Source organism: Mirounga angustirostris, unplaced genomic scaffold (genome assembly GCF_029215605.1).
Source record: "Mirounga angustirostris isolate CCGP_5_RB_7025 unplaced genomic scaffold, mMirAng1.0.hap1 SCAF_17, whole genome shotgun sequence".
Taxonomy (NCBI): domain Eukaryota; kingdom Metazoa; phylum Chordata; class Mammalia; order Carnivora; family Phocidae; genus Mirounga; species Mirounga angustirostris.
This window is the reverse complement of record NW_026991725.1, coordinates 24,079,635-24,101,363: the sequence shown is the minus strand read 5'-3', so window position 1 is coordinate 24,101,363 and position 21,729 is coordinate 24,079,635. Positions and strand designations below refer to the sequence as shown.

At 60.3% G+C, this 21,729-nt stretch overlaps 1 protein-coding gene across 7 annotated transcripts in view; it reads right to left on the bottom strand.

Annotated features, from left to right (window-relative positions):
* Positions 1 to 21,729, bottom strand: part of ARHGAP23 (Rho GTPase activating protein 23) — a 70,441-nt gene that overhangs the window by 28,408 nt on the left and 20,304 nt on the right. Inside the window, exons 1-11 of one of the 7 annotated variants that reach the window (XM_054510831.2) lie at positions 20,972 to 21,150; positions 16,950 to 17,111; positions 13,863 to 13,893; positions 12,598 to 12,696; positions 12,398 to 12,476; positions 12,179 to 12,233; positions 8,001 to 9,165; positions 6,153 to 6,308; positions 5,834 to 5,945; positions 5,610 to 5,667; positions 3,629 to 3,772 (exon numbers count right to left, since the gene is read on the bottom strand). In XM_054510831.2, the coding sequence (XP_054366806.1) occupies positions 3,629 to 3,772; positions 5,610 to 5,667; positions 5,834 to 5,945; positions 6,153 to 6,308; positions 8,001 to 9,165; positions 12,179 to 12,233; positions 12,398 to 12,476; positions 12,598 to 12,664 (1,836 nt within the window). In that variant the 5' untranslated portion in view covers positions 12,665 to 12,696; positions 13,863 to 13,893; positions 16,950 to 17,111; positions 20,972 to 21,150. Of the gene's footprint in view, positions 1 to 3,628; positions 3,773 to 5,609; positions 5,668 to 5,833; positions 5,946 to 6,152; positions 6,309 to 8,000; positions 9,166 to 10,260; positions 10,414 to 12,178; positions 12,280 to 12,397; positions 12,477 to 12,597; positions 12,756 to 13,862; positions 13,900 to 16,949; positions 17,112 to 17,437; positions 18,255 to 20,971; positions 21,151 to 21,729 lie in introns of those variants that run through there. The other 6 variants (XM_064582724.1, XM_045889027.3, XM_064582725.1 and 3 more) reach the window with 6 other exon arrangements.

The following is a 21,729-nucleotide window of genomic DNA, read 5'->3' as shown; positions in this document are numbered from 1 at the left end:
CAACGTCTTTCTCACCGTGTCAAGACACAAGGGCCTTCTCTAGTGAACAAGCCAACCCTTTCCTTTCTTGGGGCCTTTGCTCTTGCTGTTCCTTCGGCCAGGAGCCCCTTCTCTCGCTTCTCCATGTGGTCTCCTTCTTGCCCTTTAGGTCTGAGCTCAAATGTCACGAATATCACCTCCTCAGTGAGGCCTTCTCTGACCCTTTTTTTCTAAAGGCACCTCCCTGCTACCTCCAAACTTGAAGCCAATCACACCGGTTCATTTTCCCTGAGTGCTTACTGCAACCTCCAGTTGGGCTGGTTGTGGATCTCTCCTGGGGGCAGGGAGCTTGTCTCTCCGCTCCTGTCCACATCCAAGAGCCTAGAGCGTCCACGGGTGTGGGGTAAGTGCTCATCAATATTCACTGAATGAATGAATGAATCATCCCCGGAGCATGCTGAAGGCAGAGGCTCCATCTCCCCCATCAGACCGAGGGCTCCCTCCCTTGGGCTGGTGGCCTACCTACTACTCCCACCATGGGCCTCTGCCCTCTGAACAAACCAGGTGAGGAGTTTCCACGGCTGGCAGGTAACACAGCCACACGCAGCCATGAGCCCCGCCCACCACCACAGACCTGCTGGACCAGACAGGATCGTCGGAGCAGGAGACAGCATGGCCCTCCAGGGGATTTTTTTATATCAGACTGAAGTGGTGGCAAGGGGCCCCTTGGAGACCAAACCAGCTAGGTGACCTTGGACGAGTCAAGCCCCCTCCCTTGGCATCAGTGTTCCCTATTGGTAAAATGAAAAATGTACTAGCTGGTCACCAAGGTTACATTCAGCTCAAATACTAGGTCTGTGACCGCAGGGACCTGTCACACCCGCCCCTCCTCTGCCCGACAGCAAATGGCCTCTGAAAGAGGCTGGGGAGTGGGAGGGGGTCACCCAGGAGAGGCTAGACTTGCCAGAGCAGACAACATGTGCCTGGCAATCAGTTCCCTGGACAGACTAAGGGCTTGAAGCTGACTTGAGGACACCTCTCCTAACTCCCAGGCCACAGCACTGAGGGGACAAGTGAAATTGGGTGCTGGCTGAGCCTAGAGTGGAAGGTCCTGTCCTCCAGAACTGGTCAGTGAGCAGGAAGGAGCCATCTCCCCTCCCTGCCCGGGAGACGCTGTGGTGGGGCTGCCGGGGGCCATCCAGAGCCGGGGACCAGGCTACCCGGCGGGCAGGAGTCAGCTGTCCTCCCCAGTTCCTCAGAGAGGCTCCAACTTTGGGCTGGAAGGGTTTGCCACCCTGGCCCCCCTTCCTCAGCTCACACAGCTGGCCCCTGCTGTCCCTCCTAGGCAAGCCCTCCTGCCATCTTGCTGGCTTTCCTCCTTGGTCTGCATTCCCCATGTCCTCTCAAGGTGCAGCCAGTCTCTCGCCTTCTCCTTCCATGCTCTCCCACGCACCCGTGCACACCTCGATGGACTCCTTCCCAAGTGCCATGCCCCCGGAGCCTCTCTCCCCAGGACACCTCCATGTCCCAGGGCCCTTGGACTCCACAAGTCGCCAAAGGAACCCTTGGCTTCCTCTCACCAAACCTGCCCCTCCAGTGCCTTGTGGCTCAGGGGAAGGCCCCATCACCCCCATAGCCATCATCTGCCTCCTCTATCCTCTCTCACCTCCCAGCCATCAGCAAGCCCAGGCCATCCCTCCCTTGATCTCTCCAAATTGTCCCTTCCCGTCGGCCCCATGCCAGGACCTCGGTCAGGGCCCCCACCCTTGCTCACCTGGACAACAGCAATGCCCTTATCTTCTCCTATCACAGACCCTTGCCTCCTAGGCTTACACACCTCCCACGCCCATGGGAACCCCTGCAAAGGCTTGCCATGGGGGATGAGGCCCCGCGAGCCGGCGCCAGACTCCTCACCTCAGCTTCTCCCCTCAGCCTGGCTCGAAGCCACCCAGCACGCCCTCCGTACCCCCCAGACCATCCAGGAGGGCATCTCCGCTGTCAGAGCACTCACCTCTCTCCCTGCTTTGTGGATTCTCACACACCCTTCATGTCACAGCCTCCTGGACACCTTCCTGCACCCCGCCGAGATTGGGGTCACTCCACCCACGCCACTCCGCTCCTCCCCTGTGACAGTCACGCACTGGCAACTATTATGCACCATGTGCTTTCTTGGCTCGTCCTGAGCCCCAGCAGGCAGGACCGGCCTGGCTCCCTCTCCACGAAATACCCAGAACCTCGACCACGAACCGGGAGCACGGCAGGCACTCGGTCATTACCACGGACTGGATGAGGGCACGGCTGAATGACCACCCCCGCCTGACCTACCCAGCTCACTTCACCTCACACCGGCCCAGGGTGCAAGATAACCCTGTCCCTATCTTACAGATTGGAAAAGTGTGGCACAGAGCGGGGGAGGCTGCCCAAAGCCTTATGCTGGCCATGAGTGGCCAGGCAGGAACTCCATGTCTGTCTGACTTTTTTTTTTTTTTTTTTAAGATTTTATTTATTTATTTGAGACAGAGAGAATGAGAGACAGAGAGCATGAGAGGGAGGAGGGTCAGAGGGAGAAGCAGACTCCCTGCCAAGCAGGGAGCCCGATGCGGGACTCGATCCCGGGACTCCAGGATCATGACCTGAGCCGAAGGCAGTCGCTTAACCAACTGAGCCACCCAGGCGCCCCATGTCTGTCTGACTTTAAAGCTGATGTTCTCTCCCCAGGTACAAGACCTCTAGAAGGCAGGGCGGAAAATTTGAATCATAGCAGAAGAGCTCCCTGGCCAGGCCCCACATACACTTTTGCTCGGGTTAACTCGTTTAATCCCCAGCAACAGGTGTATATGCTAGGGGTTGTTGTTAGCTCTATTTACAGACGAGGAAACTGAGTCATAGACAGCTGAGTCACCCAAGCTCCCTCAGCAAGGCATGATGCAGTCACGGGCCAAGCCCAGGTTTATGCTAACCACTCTGCTCAGCTCTGCCTGGGCGGCGTCTCCTTCCTCCTTAGCCTCAGCACAGCCTGGAAAGGCCTCCCTACTCCGTGGACCCAGGGGCCCCGCCCTCTCACGCTGGGATCCTGTTTGTCACCCACGGCCCAGCCATTTCCATCGCTCACCTGGATCGCTGTGGTGGCTCTTAACTGGTCTTCTTGCCTCAGGTCGGCCCCTCTCTAATTCATTCCCCAGGAAGCCGAATGAAAGAGGCCCCAGGGCCTTCAGTTGCCCTCGGGACAGAGACTGAAATCTCTCCTCATCCTGCAAGACCCTGAAAAGGCTGACTTCTGCCTTCTTCTGGGGTCTCAGCTCCCCTAAAAGAATCACCCTGGCCTTGCTCCCTTACTTTCCATGAGCCCCCATGTCCATCTTTGGGGTGATTTGCCAACCAAGCATCACTGTGGGGTGGTTCCGTCTGAATTTCAGGCACACTGACCGTACCCATGGCACAGCAGAGCCCATCTCTCTGGTTAACCTCTTTTCCATGAGTTCTTTAGGTCCCCCAGGAAGTTCTTCCTGGCATCTAACCTCCACCCCTCATGCTACAGCCTCGGCTGGTTCTCTTTGGCTCCAGAGGCTGCGGGGTGGGTGCAGAAGCTGGAGAGTTCTGCCGGAGACGGCTTCCATCCACCTCCACCTCATTCCAGCAAGCACCTTACCTTCCCCTTCTTGGTGAGGACCTGCTTATAACACAACCAGCCTTCTCTCCTGATATCGCTGAAGGTTGCGTCCGAGAGGTCAGAGGTCGAGTGGCGCTTAGAGGGAGCCTCCGCATCTTCGGAAGTGCCCCAGCTATCCAAGGACTGCAGTGAGACAACAGAGGGCAACTTAGGGTGGCTCCCACGGTGCCAGCATGCCAGGAGCCCCATGGGCCTCGCGCAGCCTCCCAGGCTGCTGTGCTGTGTGGCCTCACAGGCCCCGCCTGCCCTCTCTGGACCACGGCGCTGAGGTCATGGGACGCATGTGCTGAGGAAGCCAGAAAGGAGGAAAGGCCGTGACCTGCCGAGCACATGCCTCACCACGCTAGAAAAGCCAATCTGGAACCTCCCACCACTTTATAGACTTGAAGAAACTAAGGAAACAGAGGAAGTGATTGTGTTGACTTGGAGTTAAATAAACAGAGGAAGTAGAAACATCAACAGAGGCTGACCTAGTGGAGCAGGTAGTCCTGCCCACAAGGAGTTAAACGGAGGAAGTGATAGTGTCAACATGGTGACAGGTCAAGGGAGAGTTCAGTAAGCAGAGGAAGTGATAAGGAGCGAGCCAGGTGACAATGTCCTCAAGGTGTCAAATGAACCGAAGATACCGAGGGTTTGAGATCAGATGGCTTCTCCAGGGTGTCCGTAATCACAAAGAGCGAAGGCCATCTCAGAACGGAGCCCAGGGCGTCCCCAGGTGCGGAGCCTGTCCGTCACTCTCAATCCCGGGTCCCCCTCCTGTCCCATGTCCCCTGTCCCCTAAAGACACCATGCACAGGGGCACCTGGGTGGCTCAGTCGTTAAGCGTCTGCCTTCGGCTCAGGTCATGATCCCAGGGTCCTGGGATCAAGCCCCACATCGGGCTCCCTGCTCCGTGGGAAGCCTGCTTCTCCCTCTCCCACTCCCCCTGCTTGTGTTCCCTCTCTCGCTGTGTCTCTCTGTCAAATAAATAAAATCTTTAAAAAAAAAAAAAAAAGACACCACGCACATGCTGCCCGGTGCTGGCCGGTGCGGGCAGTTTTGGGTACCCCCGGGGAGCAGGCTGGCCGAGGGAGACCCCTGTCCTCGCGGAGCTCACATGCTAGCTGGGACACGGGCAAGAGAGGAGACATGTGCATAAACCCTCTCACAGGAGGGGGGCTGAGGAGAAAAAACGAGGTGCCGAAGGGAGGCATGACACGTCAGGGATGAAGGCTAACATCTCAGAAAAGTTCGAGAAAACCTGAAGAAAGTAACCAAGGGAGTCATGTGGCTGTGGAGGGGGGTTCCGGATGGGGGACCGGCAAGGGCCACGGCCTGGGGTGGGAGGGTGCAGGTGTCTTGAAGCGATGACGGAGCCCACGTGGCCAGGGGGATCGGGCGCGGAGGTGGGGGAGGGGAGACAGGAGCCAGAGGAGACCAGCCCCGCTCACTGGGCTCCGCAGCGGAACAAAGGAAGGATAGAAAAAAGAAAGGATGGAGGGATGGAAGGGAGAAATGAATGAACAAAGGGAAGGAGGAGAAAGAAAGGGAGAAGGAAAGAAGAAAAATGATGAATAGGTGGGCAAGTGGGTGGGTGGGTGGATGGGTAGATGAAAGGAAGGAGGGAGGGAGAGAAGGAAGGAAAGACAAAAGGAAGTAAAAACAGCTGAATAGAAAGGGAGAGAAGGAAGAATGGAAGGGAGGGAGGACAGATGGCTGGAGGAGAAATGAACAGAAGAAAGGATGACAGAAGGATGCAAGAGAGCACAGAAGGATGGAAGGATGGATGGATGGATGGATGGATGGATGGATGGATGGATGGATGGATGGACGGACAGAGAGAAACAGACTGATCCCATCAGCACTCAACCCAGAGTTCCACCCATGGTGACAGGTGGCTGGGGTACAGCAGGGCACAGATGACCACAGGGTCCCAGCCCCCCGACGCTCGCGCGTGCACGCACACACACTCACCACTCACCCCGTCAGTGAAGAAGCTTCGCAGCATCCGCAGGCTGGGTACTCGGTTTGGCAGGCGCCTGGGGAGTGAGAACGGAGCGTGAAGAATGTGGGAAGCACGGCGAGGACTTCCCCCCAAATCCCAAGGCTCAGGAGCCTTCCAGGGAGGGGGGCGCTCACTGCCCTGGTGTGTAGAGGACACCCAGTCGGGGTGGTTGTGCCGCGACGGCTGCACCCCGTCCTCACCTCAGAGCCCTGCCCTCTTCCCGGAAGGCGTTGAGCCCGTCGTCACAGGACTTGGAGCGCTCTGTGGTGATGGCCAGCAGGTAGGAGGAGCGGCGCCCAGCCTTGATGCTGCCTGTAAAACGCCCGCATTGGGCCACAGGGTCAGCAGGGCGGCGGGGGTGGGGGGCTCCCCGGGCCAGGAGGTGGCTCTACCCCTGGGGCCCCAGGGGTAGCAGAAGCCAGCAGGGAGAGGCCAGACATCAGGCAGCAGGCCCCGCGGAGACCCCCGAGGACCAGGCAGCAAGGGAGAGGACGGGGCTGGGGTTCAGGGAGCACTCACTGCAGTCCTGGGAGTAATGGCGGCCGAGGGCAAAGGTGAAGGTTGGGGAGGATGGGCTGGTGCCCAGGACGGGGGCTGAATTCATGGCGCTGGAGACCACAGCAGAGGCAGGGACATGCTTGGCTTGGAGGTCAATGCTGGGGCTGGTGGGTTCATCTACAAGCAGAGCGGGTGGTGGATAAAGGTGGCCGAAAGCTAAACCTGCCTGCCCCCCACCCCCAGCCCCACCTCCAGGCCCAGACCACATCCCCAAGGCTCAAGTCCTCCAAGGCCCTGCTGGTAATATGCCCATGGCCAAGGGGCTCCCACGCCCCAGACTGTGAGCATGGAGGCTCAGCCCCTGCCTCCCCTTCACACCGAGGTGACCCAGGCATGAGACTGAGCCACCCTCCCTAGACTGGGCTCCTAGACTGGGAGTCTCTTAAAGATAAAGACTGTCTCCCTCCATCTCTTGGGGGCTCCTTGAGGGCAGTGCTATGTTTCTCCCTCAGACTGGGAGTAGTTTGAAAATAAAGGCTTCACCTCTCCCCCGAGACCAGGAACTTAATAAGGCTGTGTCTGCCTACTCAGACCAAAGGCCGGCCAGGGGAGGCCAGGGCTGGGTCTCCTCTCCCTGGTCTGGCCTCTTCTCCCTCATTCCCATGACTGCACATAGGGTGAGCTCACCGTGCTCAGCTCCAGGTACCATCTCTCGGCTCCTGGCTCCCAGTCTCATGATGTGGCATCTGGTCTTTCTCTCAAGCCCCTAGACCCAGCCCATCCTGCACCCTCATGGATACAGTGAGAAACCCTAAACCTTGTCCTGCCCCACTCTCATTCCCAATATGGAGGTGAGACACAACCCTCTAGCTAGGCCAGAAACCTGGGAATCACCCAGCTTCTCCACTCTCTTGCCTCTCCCTTACCCAACATCTGTTCCCCGGGCAGCAAGCCTTCAGTGTCCCCTCTGCTCTCAGGATAAAGTCCAAATTCCCCAGAGACTGACGGCCCCTCTGGACCCGTTCTGGTGACCTGCAAGGGTACCCCGCCTCTCTCACTTCAGGGTCTTGGCATATTCTATTCTCTCCCTCAACATTCCCCCTGGCTAACTCCTTCTCATTCTTCAAGACTTAGCCCTAATCTCCTTTCTCCAAGATTCTCTCCTTGGCTACCACGCCCCAGTCTAGGCCATGTCACTCTTCTCTGTTCGAGAGCTCCCTGTACTCCCATCACACACACACACACACACCCCATGGGGCTGTTCTTGTCCCATCATCTGTCCCTGCCGCTGGACCACACACTCCAGGAGAGCACAGAGCCTTGCACAGTGCCTCACACAAATATTTGTTGGATGAATGGATGGGTGGAGGGTGGATGGAAGGAACGAAGAGTGGAAGGAACAAAGGAAGGGTAGAAAAAAGAAAGGATGGAGGGATGGAAGGGAGAAATGAATGAACAAAGGGAAGAAGGAGAAAGAAAGGGAGAAGGAAAGAAGAAAAATGATGAATAGGTGGGCAAGTGGGTGGGTGGGTGGGTGGATGGGTAGATGAAAGGAAGGAGGGAGGGAGAGAAGGAAGGAAAGACAAAAGGAAGTAAAAACAGAGAGCTGAATAGAAAGGGAGAGAAGGAAGAATGGGAGGGAGGGAGGACAGATGGCTGGAGGAGAAATGAACAGAAGAAAGGATGACAGAAGGATGCAAGAGAGCACGGAAGGATGGATGGATGGATGGATGGATGGACGGACAGAGAGAAACAGACTGATCCCATCAGCACTCAACCCAGAGTTCCACCCATGGTGACAGGTGGCTGGGGTACAGCAGGGCACAGATGACCAAGTCTCCCAAGACAGCCACCTGTACCATCACTCACCAATGAAAGGGATGGAAGCCAGAGAGTCTTCAGTAGTGGCCAAAGGGGCCACCTTCCTGCCCAGGCGTTCTACTCGCCCACTGGTCTCTGGCTCTGGGGACTCTTCCCCAAACCCAAGGTTCATCTGTCTTGCAGGGGGCAGCTGGACCTTGCGGCCTGTGGGAGGCTTCTGCCTCAGGACCACCTCGTCGCGACGATCCTCAGTGGGAGGCTCCAGAGCCCGGGTGCTGGGTTCCGGGCGGACAACCCTGGGCGGTTCGGAGGCCTCCGGTGGGAACGATGCCGGGGACTGAGCCAGGTTGAAGGTGGGCAGCCCCCCAAAGGGTGTGTCCCGGAAGGAGAGTGCGTGCAGGAGGCCAGTCCGGCGCTGGAATGATGGACTGTAGCTCCGGTATCCAATGTACCCGATGTCATCCAGGCCTTGGAGACCAGGTGGGGGTGGGGCCTGGGGCGCGGGGAGGTCCCTGGGGGAGCAGGCAGAGGTGCGGGCAGACGGACGCTGGGAAGCCCAGCCGCAGCGCTCAAAACGGGGCGACACCAGTGCTCCTGGCCCCAGTGCCTCGGCGGAGCGGGTGGTCCGGCTCAAGTAGTCGTCTGAGCGAGCTCGGTGCCAGCCTTCCTGACCCAACTGGCTCAAGGCACCCTGGGAGGTGGAACAGGGCCATGGGCGGTGGGCAGTCACATCCTCCAACCGGTCCTGGGAGGCACTGCGGGCCCGGGGGGGCATGGCAGGGCACCGTCTCTCCCCCGCCCTGCGGGGTACCTGGTTTGACAGCCAGTGTGACAAGGCCTGCTGGCACTCCAGTCTGCTGGGGGGCACCCGGCCGCCAGGCTCAGGGAAGGCACGGGGCGTCCGGGGCTCCGAGGGGAGGCGGGGGAAGGCACCAGGGCTGGAGCGGGGCTGGCTCATCCCCAAGGAAGAGTTGTCCGGATGGGTGCGGGCGGCAGAAGGGACGCGGGGCCCCGGGTCACTCCAGGCGGCAGGACTCCGGGGGTCACCGGGCAGTGCTGAGAGGGGCTCAGGCACCATAGTGGCCCAGGTGGAGACCCGGGCTGGCGGGGCATAAGTCTTGCGAGGGTAGCAGATTGGGGGTGGCTCTGGGATGCTCCGGGCCTCTCCAGAATACGGCTCGTTCCCCTTCAGGTAGGCATCCTGGGAGTAGGCCTGGCCGGGGACACAGAGGCAGGTGAGCAGGGCAGGACGAGTCCCACAAGGAAGATCTACAGCAGCCCTGGGAGATCAAGACCCCAGAGAAGGGGACTGAGGGAAAGGACCAAGCAGGGGGAGCCCTGAGTGGGTGGGAGAGGGAGGGCATGCTCCAAAGAGAGTCGGGGGGAAGGGAGGGAGAGAACAAAGAAATTAGAGGCCTTTGAGAGTCTCTCTCTCTCACACACACACACACACACACACTCTTTCTCTCTCTCTCACTGGAGAAATAGCCAGGATTTCTCTAAGACTTATGACAAGGACTGCCTTTAGCCACAAACATTCCAACATCTGTTTTCTCTGGTCCTCCCCCCACGCTGGCCTCAGCCGCCTCCCTGCTTCCTTATATCCAACAGTGCCCACAGCCCCTCTGGCAGAGCTGGGAAACCCCACCGGAGACCAGTCAAGGTGGCCGGAGACAGAGGGAAGCCAATGAAGGGGTGTGTCCACGGTGGGGTGGGCTGGGGCTGGGAAAACCCAGCCGTCCCTCCATCCCCTGGACGGGGAGCTGGCGTGAGGAGAACTTGCCCACCTCTCGCTCCCTCTGGGCCAGGCTTGGGGGAGGGGCCAGACTGCCTGAGGGGCCTTGGGCCACCTTCTGCCACCCCAGGCCTGGAATCTGGCACTGGGAGCTGAGGCTGACGCTGCATTGCTGAGGAGTGACAGGGCCGGTGCCCAGGCCCAGCCAAAAAAGGAGGCAGCCCCCAGGGACAGCGGCCTTGTGGCCCTGGCCTAGCCTGGCCCTTGTTGGGTGTCGGGGGGCCTATCGCAGGGCGAGGTATCAAAGGCTGGGAGGGTGAGACCCACAGACACACTCACGCATGGGCGCGCGCGAGCATGTGTGTGCCACACCACAAGGAGATCCCGGAAAATACACACCCAAAGACACACACACACAGAGCGAAACACAATGAGACACAGACACGCACAAATAACTATACCTCGGGTCCCAGGCACACACATCAAGTGATGAGGACAAGTTAGACCACACCCCCCCACATACACACTCAGCCCCCGTCAGACCCACACACCCAGCCGGCGACACTCACATACCTCTCCCTCCTGCCATCCTGCCGGCTCCCCAGCCTCCCCGCCTCAGGGCGGCGGCAGCATCTCGGCCAGCCTCCGCCCTCGCCCGGCTCCGGGCTAACCCCCACTGACCACCGTGCTGGCCCAGCCTCCGAGCCCCCCCACCCCCAGTCTGCCCTCCCTGTGGCCGCCTTCGGCCCCCACCGGCGCTCTCGCGCGCACTCGCGCGTTCTCTCTCTCTCTCTCTCTCTCAGGAGGAGGAGGAGGGAGGGGGAGATGGGTGTGGAGGGGCCTCGCCGCGTCGGCGGTGGCGTCAGCAGCTGCCGAGGCCCCATTGGCCTCCAGCCTTGGCTCCCAACCACAGGAATGCCTGGGCCCCACCCTCTGGCTGGCCCGGGATGGTGGGGGGCCGGCGCAGGGCCCCAGATGCTGACATCTGGGGCTGCCTGCCCACCCGGACCTCAACCTCGGACCTCAACCTCGGACCTCTCTGGGTAACAGAGCTCAAGGCTGCTGCTTTCCCCACCCTGCCGTCGCCCTCCGGGAAGGCCGGAGGGATCCTGGGAAGCCCGAGATGCCGCCCTGTCACTCCCTCATTGCTGGCCTCGCCTCAGCCTGGGGGAAGTGTACCCGCAGGGCCTTTGAGACTCGTGGGGAGCCCATCCACCTCTCTGAGCCTCCAGCCTTACGTCCCCCTCCCCAGGAAGGACGAGGGGACAATCCAGGTCAGAGGGTGGAGGTTCCCAGAGGGGCATGGTGCCAAGCATGGCACTGTGATTAGTGTGATTATGCGAGCACATCCGGGGCAGAAGCCAGCCCGGCGGCTCCCAGGGCCTCCTGGGTTTGGCCCTCAGCCTTCCCCTGGGGGGCAGTGACCTTGGGGGCAAGCAAGCTGGCATCTGGCTGAGACCCATGAGATCAGGAAACTGGACACTGGGCAGAGAGGACTGGCCTGAGCTCTGGGCCAGGACTGGGATCAGGGTGCACAGAGAGTGTGCAAGTGTGTGTGTGCGTGTGTGCACAGAGTGTGTGGGGCAGGGTACCCTGCATGCAGTCTGGGTGCCTGCTCTGTGCGTGGCAGCCCCGGATCAGGTTCTGGGTGTTGCTGAAGTGCCCAAAGAGGGAGGGGCACCTGGCCCGTGCGTCCTGAGCCGGTCCCGGGCCCGCAGCATGCTGTGATGTCTGTGGGCGCACGTGCCGTGACCACAGCGAGCCCCTGTGACGTCAGTGAGTGTTCACATGGTGGTGAGACGTCGGGGTACGTGTGCTGTGACAGTTGTGCTGTTTTGATGTTTGTGTACTGGGAGGCTTGAGGATGTGGGGGGATGTGCCTGTGTGCGTCGCCGCACGGGCCTGGGGAGGCGTATCTGGGATACGGCGTCGTGCGGTGTCTGGTGAGCTGGAGGACGGGTAGGTGCTGTGGGGCTCTGTTGTGTGGCTGTGTATCTAGCGTGTTCTGCTTGTGCATCGAGTGGTGCATGGGGTTCATGGAGTGGTGCATGGGTGTGAACGGGAGCACTGGAAGGTGGAGTGGAGAGTGTGTGTGTGTGTGGACACATCTACAAGAGACATGCTCACTCGGGGCCAGGCAGGGAGGGGGTGTGGAGAAAAGACTCCTGGGAGCCGACAAGAACGTGCCAGTCTGGCAGGGCCTGCTGGGCCACCCTCCTTCCAGATACCCTGGCAGGAATCCTGCCTGCCAAGGCCGCCTCCCCCTCCCCCTCCCCCAGCACAGAGAGCAGTCCTGATTGAAGCAACAACCAGCCTCAGCCCAGGGATGGGCCTGGCAGCCCCGATTGGGCAATGCCGGGCCGGTGCTGCCCCCGACACTCTTCTTTGCCTCCCAAAGTGTCCAATGCAGAAGGGAGGCCTGAGGGGAAGGGATGTATCATGCCCCCAGGCCCCGGTGGCCCTCCACCTCAGACAGCAGGGCAGGACTCACCAGCTGGAGGATGTCTTCGTCCTTGGGCATGATGGAGAGCTCCAGAGTATCATCGCTACAGAGACAGGGCAGGGGGTCAGTCCAGGCTGAGGCAACAGGGTCTGGGAGAACAGGGATCCTGGTCGCCAGGGCACCCCCCAGGGTCAAGGGGGTGGGGTGCAGGGACTCGGTGAGTGGGCTGGGAGCTATTACAGGAGAAGGGAGGCAGGGGGCGCTCACCTATTCTGGATCAGAGCTATGACCTGGGAGTAGGTCTTCCCAATGACGCTCTCCCCATTCACCTTCACCAGCCGGTCTCCTGGAGAAAAGGGGCAGGGTCGCAATGTGTGCAGGCCAAGGGGTGGCAGAGGCCCTTCCTGAGAGGGTAGGGAGAAGAGACCCAGGGAAGCACCAGGAGCTGGGTACCCCGGACAGCTCACCAGTGCGCAGGCCCGCTCTATGGGCGGGGCCGTCATCCTTCACATTCTTGACAAAGATGGTATCCATGGGCTCCAGGCGGTGGTGCCGGGGGGAGGGTCCTGGTGGGCATCAGCCAGGTTAGCTGGGGGTGGCTGCTGAAGATCACACCCATGCACAGCTACACACACAGGGGACACACGCTCAGAGAAGGATCACACTCACACGGACACAAATATGGACCTGCACGTTCATAGAGACGTAGATGCATGGGGGGAGACAAGAGGACACACCCCTGGCAGAACAAAAACCCATGTGGAAGAAAACCTACACGGACACACAGGGTCACTCCTTAAATGCCTCTCGCGCCCCAGCACTGTGCCAGAAAGCAGACTAATACAGACAGACGGACAGACGTGGGCCTTGCCCTCCTGGAGCTCCCCGACCAGCGGGGCAGAAGGTCCGCACCCACAGACCTGGGGAGAGCCACAGAAAGGCCCCGCAGCTCACAGACACTCAATGCCTGTACCTCCCTCCCCATCCCTTCCCCAGAGTCGGGGGGGCGCCTAAGCAGAGGCCTTCAGATCCCGAGATGGACACTCCCCCCTTGTGACATCACATTACACCCCAACAATTATCCTCTGCAGCTAACTGTCTCCATCAGAGGAATGAGCCTGTTCTAAGTCAGCTGGTTCTTGCCCTCACCCCCATGGGCCTCCTCGACGGGCTGCCCAGCAGAAGCCCCTGTGGCAGAGAAAGAAGGCTGCCCGTCTTGAATACCCTGGGTGGCAGAAAGGGGCCCCTTGGTCTAGCAAGGGTGACAACCAGGGGAGTTAGGCCCACATCTGAAAAGATAAAGACCTCAGGGTTCCCTTTACACACAATAGAACCCCAGTGTCTCTATCCCTGAGGACAGCCATTGGTCAAGTGCACCCTATCACCAGCCCCCAGGCTCTGCAGGCCTGTCTGTGCCTCAGTCTAGGCTGGGAGTAACTCCCAGGGGCCAGGGGCCAGGTCTTAGAGAGCCATCTGCTCCCCAGAGCACCCCCTGCTCCCAGTGTGGAATGGACAGGTCCAGAGGGAGAGAAATGTGAGAAAAGAAAAGAAGGATTGAGAGAGAGAGAGAGCAGATATCCAGAGTGGACACAGAGAAGAGCAAAGACTGGAACAACAGTGGGGGGTGGGTAGCAAAATCCAGGCTGACTTGGGGTAGAGGGGGAGAAACAGAAGCTAGAGGACAGTTCCCAGCTCAGCCCCAGCCCTGGCACCCATCCCCACCACTCCTTACCTCCTCCTCCTCGGCCTCCATTCTCTTCCTCCTGCAGGGGACAGAGAGGTGGGTGTGGACCCTCCATCCAGCCCTCAGCAGCTCCACCTGGGCGGGCCCCTCAAGCTCCCCCACCCAGCAGCCTCCCTCTTATCTTCCTGCAACTAGCCCAATGCCCAGAGGGGGCCGGGGGGGGGTGTCAGTGGGGACATCAAGTCCCAGGCAATATTCCCCAGTAATATGAACCCTCTCTCGTGACTGCTGATCCCATAGCCTTGTATCTCAGCCATCTGAAAGCCTCCAATCCAATGGGGGACCCATGACCCCTTTAGTTGGGGAACTCAAAGCCCGATGGAGGCCGTTCCAAACGCGCTAACCCACAGAGAGGATCCAGGCAGACACTGATAAGCAGGCAGGACAAGTGCAAACAGTGGCTATCAGCTCTTAGAGAATGGCAGGGAAGGCCTGATTAGCACCCCTCTGGGGGAGGGGATTTTAAGGCAAGTTTGAGGAGGGAGGGGAAAGGGCGCTCTGGGGCAGGGGAGGGGTGTATGAAGGCGGGCGCTGGGTGGCAGAAAGAAGCAAGCATTTGTGGGACTGGATCAGCTGAGCTGAAGGAGAAAGCAACACCAGCAAGTGCCAGAAGTCAAACTAAAGCGTGTGGGGTAGAAAGGAGAGAAAGAGGGAGCCAGTGAAGGTTCCTGGGTGGGAGAGAGTGGATGTGAAATACCAGTTAGGAAGAGGATTCTAACATCTAGCAAGGCTAAGAAATGGAGTCCAGGAGACCCACTAGGGAGGCCTCTGGGATCATCCTCGTAGTGAGGAGGGAGTACCGGATTTGGGGAGGAAACAGAAATGAGGGAAAGGAGGTCAGGGAGACAGGACAGGGCAGCAGGACGTGGCACATTAGAGCTGGACGCGATGCTGGGTGTCATCTGATCTACCATGCTCCACAGACCATCCATCCCACAGCAGATGACAGGGCGTGACTTGTCCAAGGCCACTCAGAAGCAGTGGCAGAAGCAGGGCTGAAACCCAGGACTCTCTGGCACCCCAGGACACGAAGCCGCTGGGCACTGCTGGAGAGCAGTCCTTCTGCCCCTGCCCCTCCCCGAGTGGAGTGTGCGTGCCAGCTGATGTGACCTGACAGCAGAGTGAGCTCGTGGCAGAGACAGACGGATGCATTTAGACAGCTGAGCTCCCGGAGGGCTCCCACCCCTGGGCAGGTTCTGGAAATGGGATGGAGCCTGTCCCTGGCCTGCCCTGCCTGGGGTCTTCCAGCGCCCCACATGCACGAGGTCTCTCTGAGCCAGGCCTACCACCCAGCCTCGACCACTCAGGCTGCTTCCGTACCGGTCACCCCTCGGCAGGGTTCCCTGAGAGAAGGTGGCAGGGGCCAGGTGGGAGGGACATTCTGGGGAAAAAGGGCAGGAAGGACTGGAGGTTCCAGGGACCTAGGAGGCTGGGGTCCTTGGGCGTCAAGGGGGGACTGGGCCCTTCTCACATACCATCACCCTCCATTTACACTCTTAAGCACAATTGCAGACAATGGGAATCGTTTATGCAGGTGCTCCCAGATTCACACATGGATGAGGGACGAGATGCACACTTACAGATACCCGTATGCACATGTCCAGATAGACAAACACACATGCACATGACTAGTATACTGAGCACCTGACTACACACAGAGAGCCATGCAAGTCCACAGACACAGACAGTGAAACCCAAGGCCTTGGTTCTCTGGCAGATGGGACTGAGCTTCCCAAGGGAGAGCCCCCAACAGCTGGTCCCAGCCCTGAAGGAAGGGGAGAATGGGGTTCACTGACTCCAAAATAAATCTGTTTCCTCCCCTGCTGGGAGAGAGCTGGGGGAGGGAGCAGGGCCCTCCTGGGGAGCCCTGGTTCCTGCCTAGGGCCCCCTCATGTCTTCCTGCCAGCCTGCTTCACCCTCCTTCACGGGCAGGGAGGCCCTCCCCGCTCAGCCCACGCTGTATGCTGGGCGCCACAACCCTGGTTCCAGGACTCAGAGAACCTGACATTTATATTAGGGCCAGAAGGGCTCTTGGGGGTCAAGTAGATAAATGCCCTCACATTACAGCAGGAGAAATGGAGCCCAGAGAAGAGTGACTCCACCTCAAGATCCACAGTGAGGTAGGAGCTGCAGCGGGATTAGAACCCACGGCACCCTCCTCCCAGCCTGGTGCTCTCCAGAGCACAGAGCCTAGGCCAGGGTGGGCTGGGGCACTCCAGGAGTCCCAGAGGTGGGTTAAAACAAACTCCCCAAGAGGGTATGTGCTCTGGTAAGCGCTGTGAATTGTGCAAGACTGTTGAATCTCAGATCTGTACCTCTGAAACAAATAATGCTATATATGTTAAGAAAAAAAAAAGAAGAAGAAGAAGGTAGCGGGAGGGGAAGAATGAAGCGGGGGAAATCGGAGGGGTAGACGAACCATGAGAGACGATGGACTCTGAAAAACAAACAGGGTTCTAGGGGGAGGGGGGGTGGGAGGATGGGTTAGCCTGGTGGTGGGTATTGAGGAGGGCACATTCTGCATGGAGCACTGGGTGTTATGCACAAACAATGAATCATGGAACACTTCATCTAAAACTAATGATGTAATGTATGGGGATTAACATAAGAATAAAAAAATTAAAATTAAAATTAAAAAATTAAGAAAACAAAACAAAAACAAACTCCCCAAGAGCTCAGGCCAGGGAGAGGGCAACAAACCCAGCTAAGAAGTGGCCAAAGAGGACAAAGAGTCCCCAGAACTCCATGTCTCAGGGAAGGTTGTTCACTTTCCAGAGGCCAAGAGTCTGGGGGTGGGCATGAGCATCCTGGCTCCCCCCACGAGTTCCTTGCCCAGAACCATCCACCCTGCCCCTTCTCCTGGTAAGACCAAACCCAGAGCAGTTAAGGAGCTTGTCCACACTCACACAATGCAAACGACCCAGCCAGGGCTGTCCCTGCCCCTCAGGGACCCTCGCCCAGGCCCTAGGAGAAGGGCTGTGGAGGGGGCGGGGCAAAGGGCTCTCCCCTCCCCGCCCCTCATTGAAGCTTCCGCGGGCCGGCCAGGGCAGCGGGGGCGGGGCCAGGCGGGTGTACCTTCAGGCTGCAGTGCACGGCGGACTCGGGCGGGTACACGATGAAGTGGCGCAGGGTGAAGCCAAAGCCGTCCTGGAGACTTTTGTGCAGCAGCAGGGTCCGCGGCCCCTGCCAGGGGAGGGGGCGCCCAGGGGAGCACCCATCTCTCGGGCCCAGGGGCAGCTGTGGGAGCACAGCGAGACAGGGTTGAGTGGCCGCGTGGCCCACGCTCCCAAGTCAGCACACCGCCTCCCGCGGCCGGGAGGAGGGACTGGGGCAGCGGGGGGGGGGGGGGGGCGTGTGCGGGGGGGGGGTTCCAGGCCCCTCCCCTGCTCCTGACCTCCTCCTCGCCCCCTTCCTTCCTCTGCCACCCTCACCAGCCCAAAGCTGCTGCTTGCTTTCTTTCCCCTCCATCCCCTCATGAGGGCTTTGCCTCCAGGGAACCGGCTCCCTCCAGCCAGCCAGGTATTCATCCAGGTCAGCTGGGCGAACGTTCACTGAGCACCTACTATGCTCCGGACGCTGGACACACAGCTTCTCGCCCGGGGGGTGCCTGCAGCCATCTGCGCTCACTGCCGCTGCTGCACCATCTCACACGCGCACACACGCACACACACACTTATGCAGACACAGACACATCCACACGCACTCCTGCAGACGGAACACACCACACACCCAGAGAAGCACACTCTTGTGCCAAGGTGCACACGGATGGACCCACAGAGGAGTATACACACGCACACCTAGGTTAGACAAACACGTGCACACACGGTCGCACATGATCAGGGCCTCACACACGCACGTACACACAGACCCAGGCACACGGCACATGCCGCAGACATACAGACACACACGTGCACATCCTTCAGGAGCAGCAACTACAACAGGTGGGGGGCTGGAGCCACGAGGGAGCGGCCTGGACACCAGACAACTGAAGGGACTTCCTGAGGCTCCGGAGCCCAGCCAGTGGCCTGGCTGTTCCCTGGATCTAAGAGGGGAACCGGGTGGGGGTGGGAGAGACACTCCGCTGCCCTCTGGCCGGCCCGATGGAATACTTGGGATTCCCCAAGATGACATGGCAGAGGATGTCTGAAGACCAGGGTTGGGGGGCACCCAGGTCTGCTTCTGGGGCAAGCAAGAGAAGAGCACGGACACCGCCTGAGAGACAGCTCTGGCTTCAGGTTCCCTGCTCAGACACAGAGAGGGATAGTGGGTGACAGAAGGGTGTCAGACAGATGCGTGCCCAGGGCGACGGATGGCAGATTGGAGAAGATGGTGAAAAGCCAGGATGCCTTCCTCAGCATTCTTTAACCTCCAACCGCAGGCATCCTAACCTATCTGAGGGCCCTCATCCAAACCTCAGAGGGCAAGAAGCCCCTTCACCCCCACCCTCGACAGTCCTCAACCCCCCACTCCTCCTTGGCACCAGGCAGGAGTCCTCAGGGGAACAAAGGCAACTGGGTGTAGAGGGAAGAAGCCCACCAGCCCTGGGGTGAGGACTCCCCCTGCCCCACTAAGTCCCCTTCTCCCCCATCTAACAGCTGGAAAAAGTTCACATTTGCGACTCGGATGAACTGATACTAAGACGCTCCTTCATGAATCCATCCCCCAGCCTGTTCACACTTCTGGTGGAAGGCAGCCCTGGGCCCAGCCCTTTTGCTAGGGATTTCTTTTTTCTTTTCTTCTCCCTTTTTTTTTTTTTTAAAGATGTTATTTGTTTGAGAGAGAGAGCACGAGCAGGGGGTAGGGGGAGAGGGAGAGGGAGAAGCAGGCTCCCAGCTGAGCAGGGAGCCCGATGTGGGGCTTGATCCCAGGACCCTGGGATCATGACCTGAGCCGAAGGCAGATGCTTAACAACTGAGCCACCCAGGCGCCCTTGCTAGGGATTTCTGTGTGGGGTGGGAAATGGGACTGTAGTCAGACAGACTTGGGAGAGGGGGTGGAACCTCAAGTCTCAGAAGATGAAAGAAAAACATGACAGAGGCAGTAAGCTTGCTTCATGCAGTCCCAGAGAACACAGCCAGGTGTAAGGTACAGGGGGCCCGAGCGAGGCTCCAGGCCAGGGAGACCATTCTAATCATATCCATCTGGAAAGCCTCCAGATGAGGTTGTGAGTGCTCACTCCGCTGAAGGGTCGGAGCAAAAGCTGGGTGCCCCCCAGGCCGGGAGGCCTTGGCTGAGATTCCAGCTTGGGACAGGAGGCCCAGAGATGACCCCTTGGCTCCTTCCACTTGTAGCTATAGCCCCTCCAGTTCCACTGAGCCCCACACCCCCATGAGGGGTCTGAAGAGTCCAGAGGAGAAAATTCTCTGGGAATTCTCCCGAGATCTGAAATCCCCTGGATTTCCTATCTCTGCTGACCTGGCAAGGAACTGATCAGGGAGAGAAGAGGGCCTGGGGGACCCTCCCTGCCTGCTCCTACCAGAAGCCCCTGCTCCTCCCCAGTGTGGGCTGCCTCCCCTGCACGCCCTCTACCCGGGCTCAGGGCTCAGCGCTGAGGCTGTTCGCAGGGCCCATTGTTTTGCCGGTGTCCTGGATTAAGGTTTAAGCCACCAGCTGCCCCAGTGATGAGAAGTGGCTGGGACAGGTCCCCACACGCCCCCCACCCCTCCTCCAGCACACATCCTGCCTGGGGCTGCCAGGTGCCTGGGGGTGCCTGTCTCTGGGGGCCTGGCTGTAACCCAGGGTAGGGGGCAGGCCTTCTTCTCTCAGGTCCCCTCTTGACCCAAACACCACTGGCACCCCCTCCCTTATCTCTGCCTCTCCCTTTCCTCTTTTCCTTCCTCCCAGTCTCCCTTCCCCCCAACCCTTCCACTCAGCTTCTGAGAATGTCAGTGTGTAATCCCCCTGCCGCAGCTACTACACCCCTGCCTGAAGAGGGGACACCACAGTCCCCATCTGCAGCTAGATCTGGTGGCTCCCCTGTGGGAAGTTCTTCCTTGGATTTAACCTCCATCCTGCATGCTATGATGCACACATTTCCTCTCCTCCCCTCTGACCTGGGACAACACTGGGTCCGGCTCTCATCTTGACAGGGAGGGAGGGGAGAGACACAGAAACAGAGAAGGAGCCAGTAACGGGAACAGAAAGGCGACTAGCCTGGGAAGGGGTTCAGCTCACACATATCCCCACTTCTGCCTCTCTGGGGGAGGCACAGAGACAAGGGGATGGAGAGGGAGAGGCTCGGGGGGACACAGGGGCATCACTGATTACCGCTTTCCTGGCCCAGATCTATCTCCAAATGTTATCAGCCTCGTGTCAGGAAAGAGACATCCAGAAAGGCCAGCTGATGGTGGGAAGAGGGCAGATGGCCCCAGGGCCACAAGTTAGAACTGGACACGTGGTGGGTTAGCAACACCGGGAACCAGAACCCAGGAGTCCTGCTCCTCCCCCCTAGGAGCATAAAGAGGTCATTGCAGGGAGCACAGCATTCATGCTGGGCATGGCGCCCACTGTGACTCACGCCCTACCAGCCTGGTCGATCCCGGACATCAGACACATTGTCCCCACCCCCTATCTCCAGCCCTGTCAGTTCTCCCCCTGAGATCACTCATTACCTGCCACCTCAGCCTCCTTTGCCCTACTAGGAAACCCTCCTGTGTCCCTGTACCCACCACCCCTACCAGGGAGCACGCAGAGTGGTGCCCTCCACTCCACTTACTAACACCCTTGCCTGCCTCTGACCGGCTCCCTGCCCCGGCAGACCTCCAGGACTCCGTGCCCCAGCATCTCTTCAAACAACCCTGGTCCCTTCCATCCTTCCGCGGCGTATAAACCAAGAGGCTTGAGCCACTGCAGGCCACCACCCAGACTGGGGGTCCACATCCAGCACCCCCGGAAAAGCTCCCAGCCACAACCTGCCACCCTCGCCCGCATCTCTCCAGCTCCTCACTCACTCCCGACTTCGGGGCACGGTCCCAGAATGCAGGGCGCACTCGGCTCAAGGATCCCGAGGAGTTGGTGGCCCACCCGCCCCGACGACGCCCGACCCCTGCTCTCCGCGCCCCCACCCCCCGCCGGCCCGGCAGCCCGGCTGCGCTCACCCTGGCGCGGCGCGGCCCCGGCGCGCGGCGGTCGCTGTGGGCGAGGCAGGGCAGCCAGAGGCAGCGCGGCTCCGGGGCGCTGCAGTCCACGCCGACGGCGCGCTCCCAGCGCCAGCCCCGGGCCCCCGCGCGCTCCACGCGCCACACGGCGCTGCCCACGAGCGCCGCGGCCGGCGGGGGCCCCGGGGCCCGGCCTCCGCCCCGGCCCCAGTGCGCCGCGGGCCGGGCTTCCGGAGCGGGGCGCGCCGCGCGGGGGCCCCTGGCCGCTCCACGGTGCCCGGCCGGCGGCGTCCTCGGCCCCCCGGCTGGCAGGCGGGCCCCGGGGGTCCCCGCCCGCCCCCCGGAGCCGCGGGCCCGGGACCCAGGGGCCCCGAGGGGACGGACGGCCCGCGCGGACGGCGGCAGGACGGCTGGAGCAGCGCCGCGCCTCCCGCGCCTCCCGCGCCTCCCGGCTGAAGGCGCCTGAGCCCGGACACGCCGGCGAGTCGCGCAGGGCAGACGCCTCCCCCTCCGGGGCGGCCCCTGTGCGCGGCCGCCCGGATCGCACACACTCACACACACCCCCACACACACGCGGGAGGCACTATACAGCGCCCCCGCGCAGCCACACGCTGCACACCCCGTATACGGGCACGCACGTCCACCCCCCCACCCTCCCACTCACGACGAAAACTCACCCTGTGCCCCGGCCCACACACGTTGTACTCTACGGCACACACGCGCCTCCAGCTTCACGTGCACTCGGGCACACATGTTCC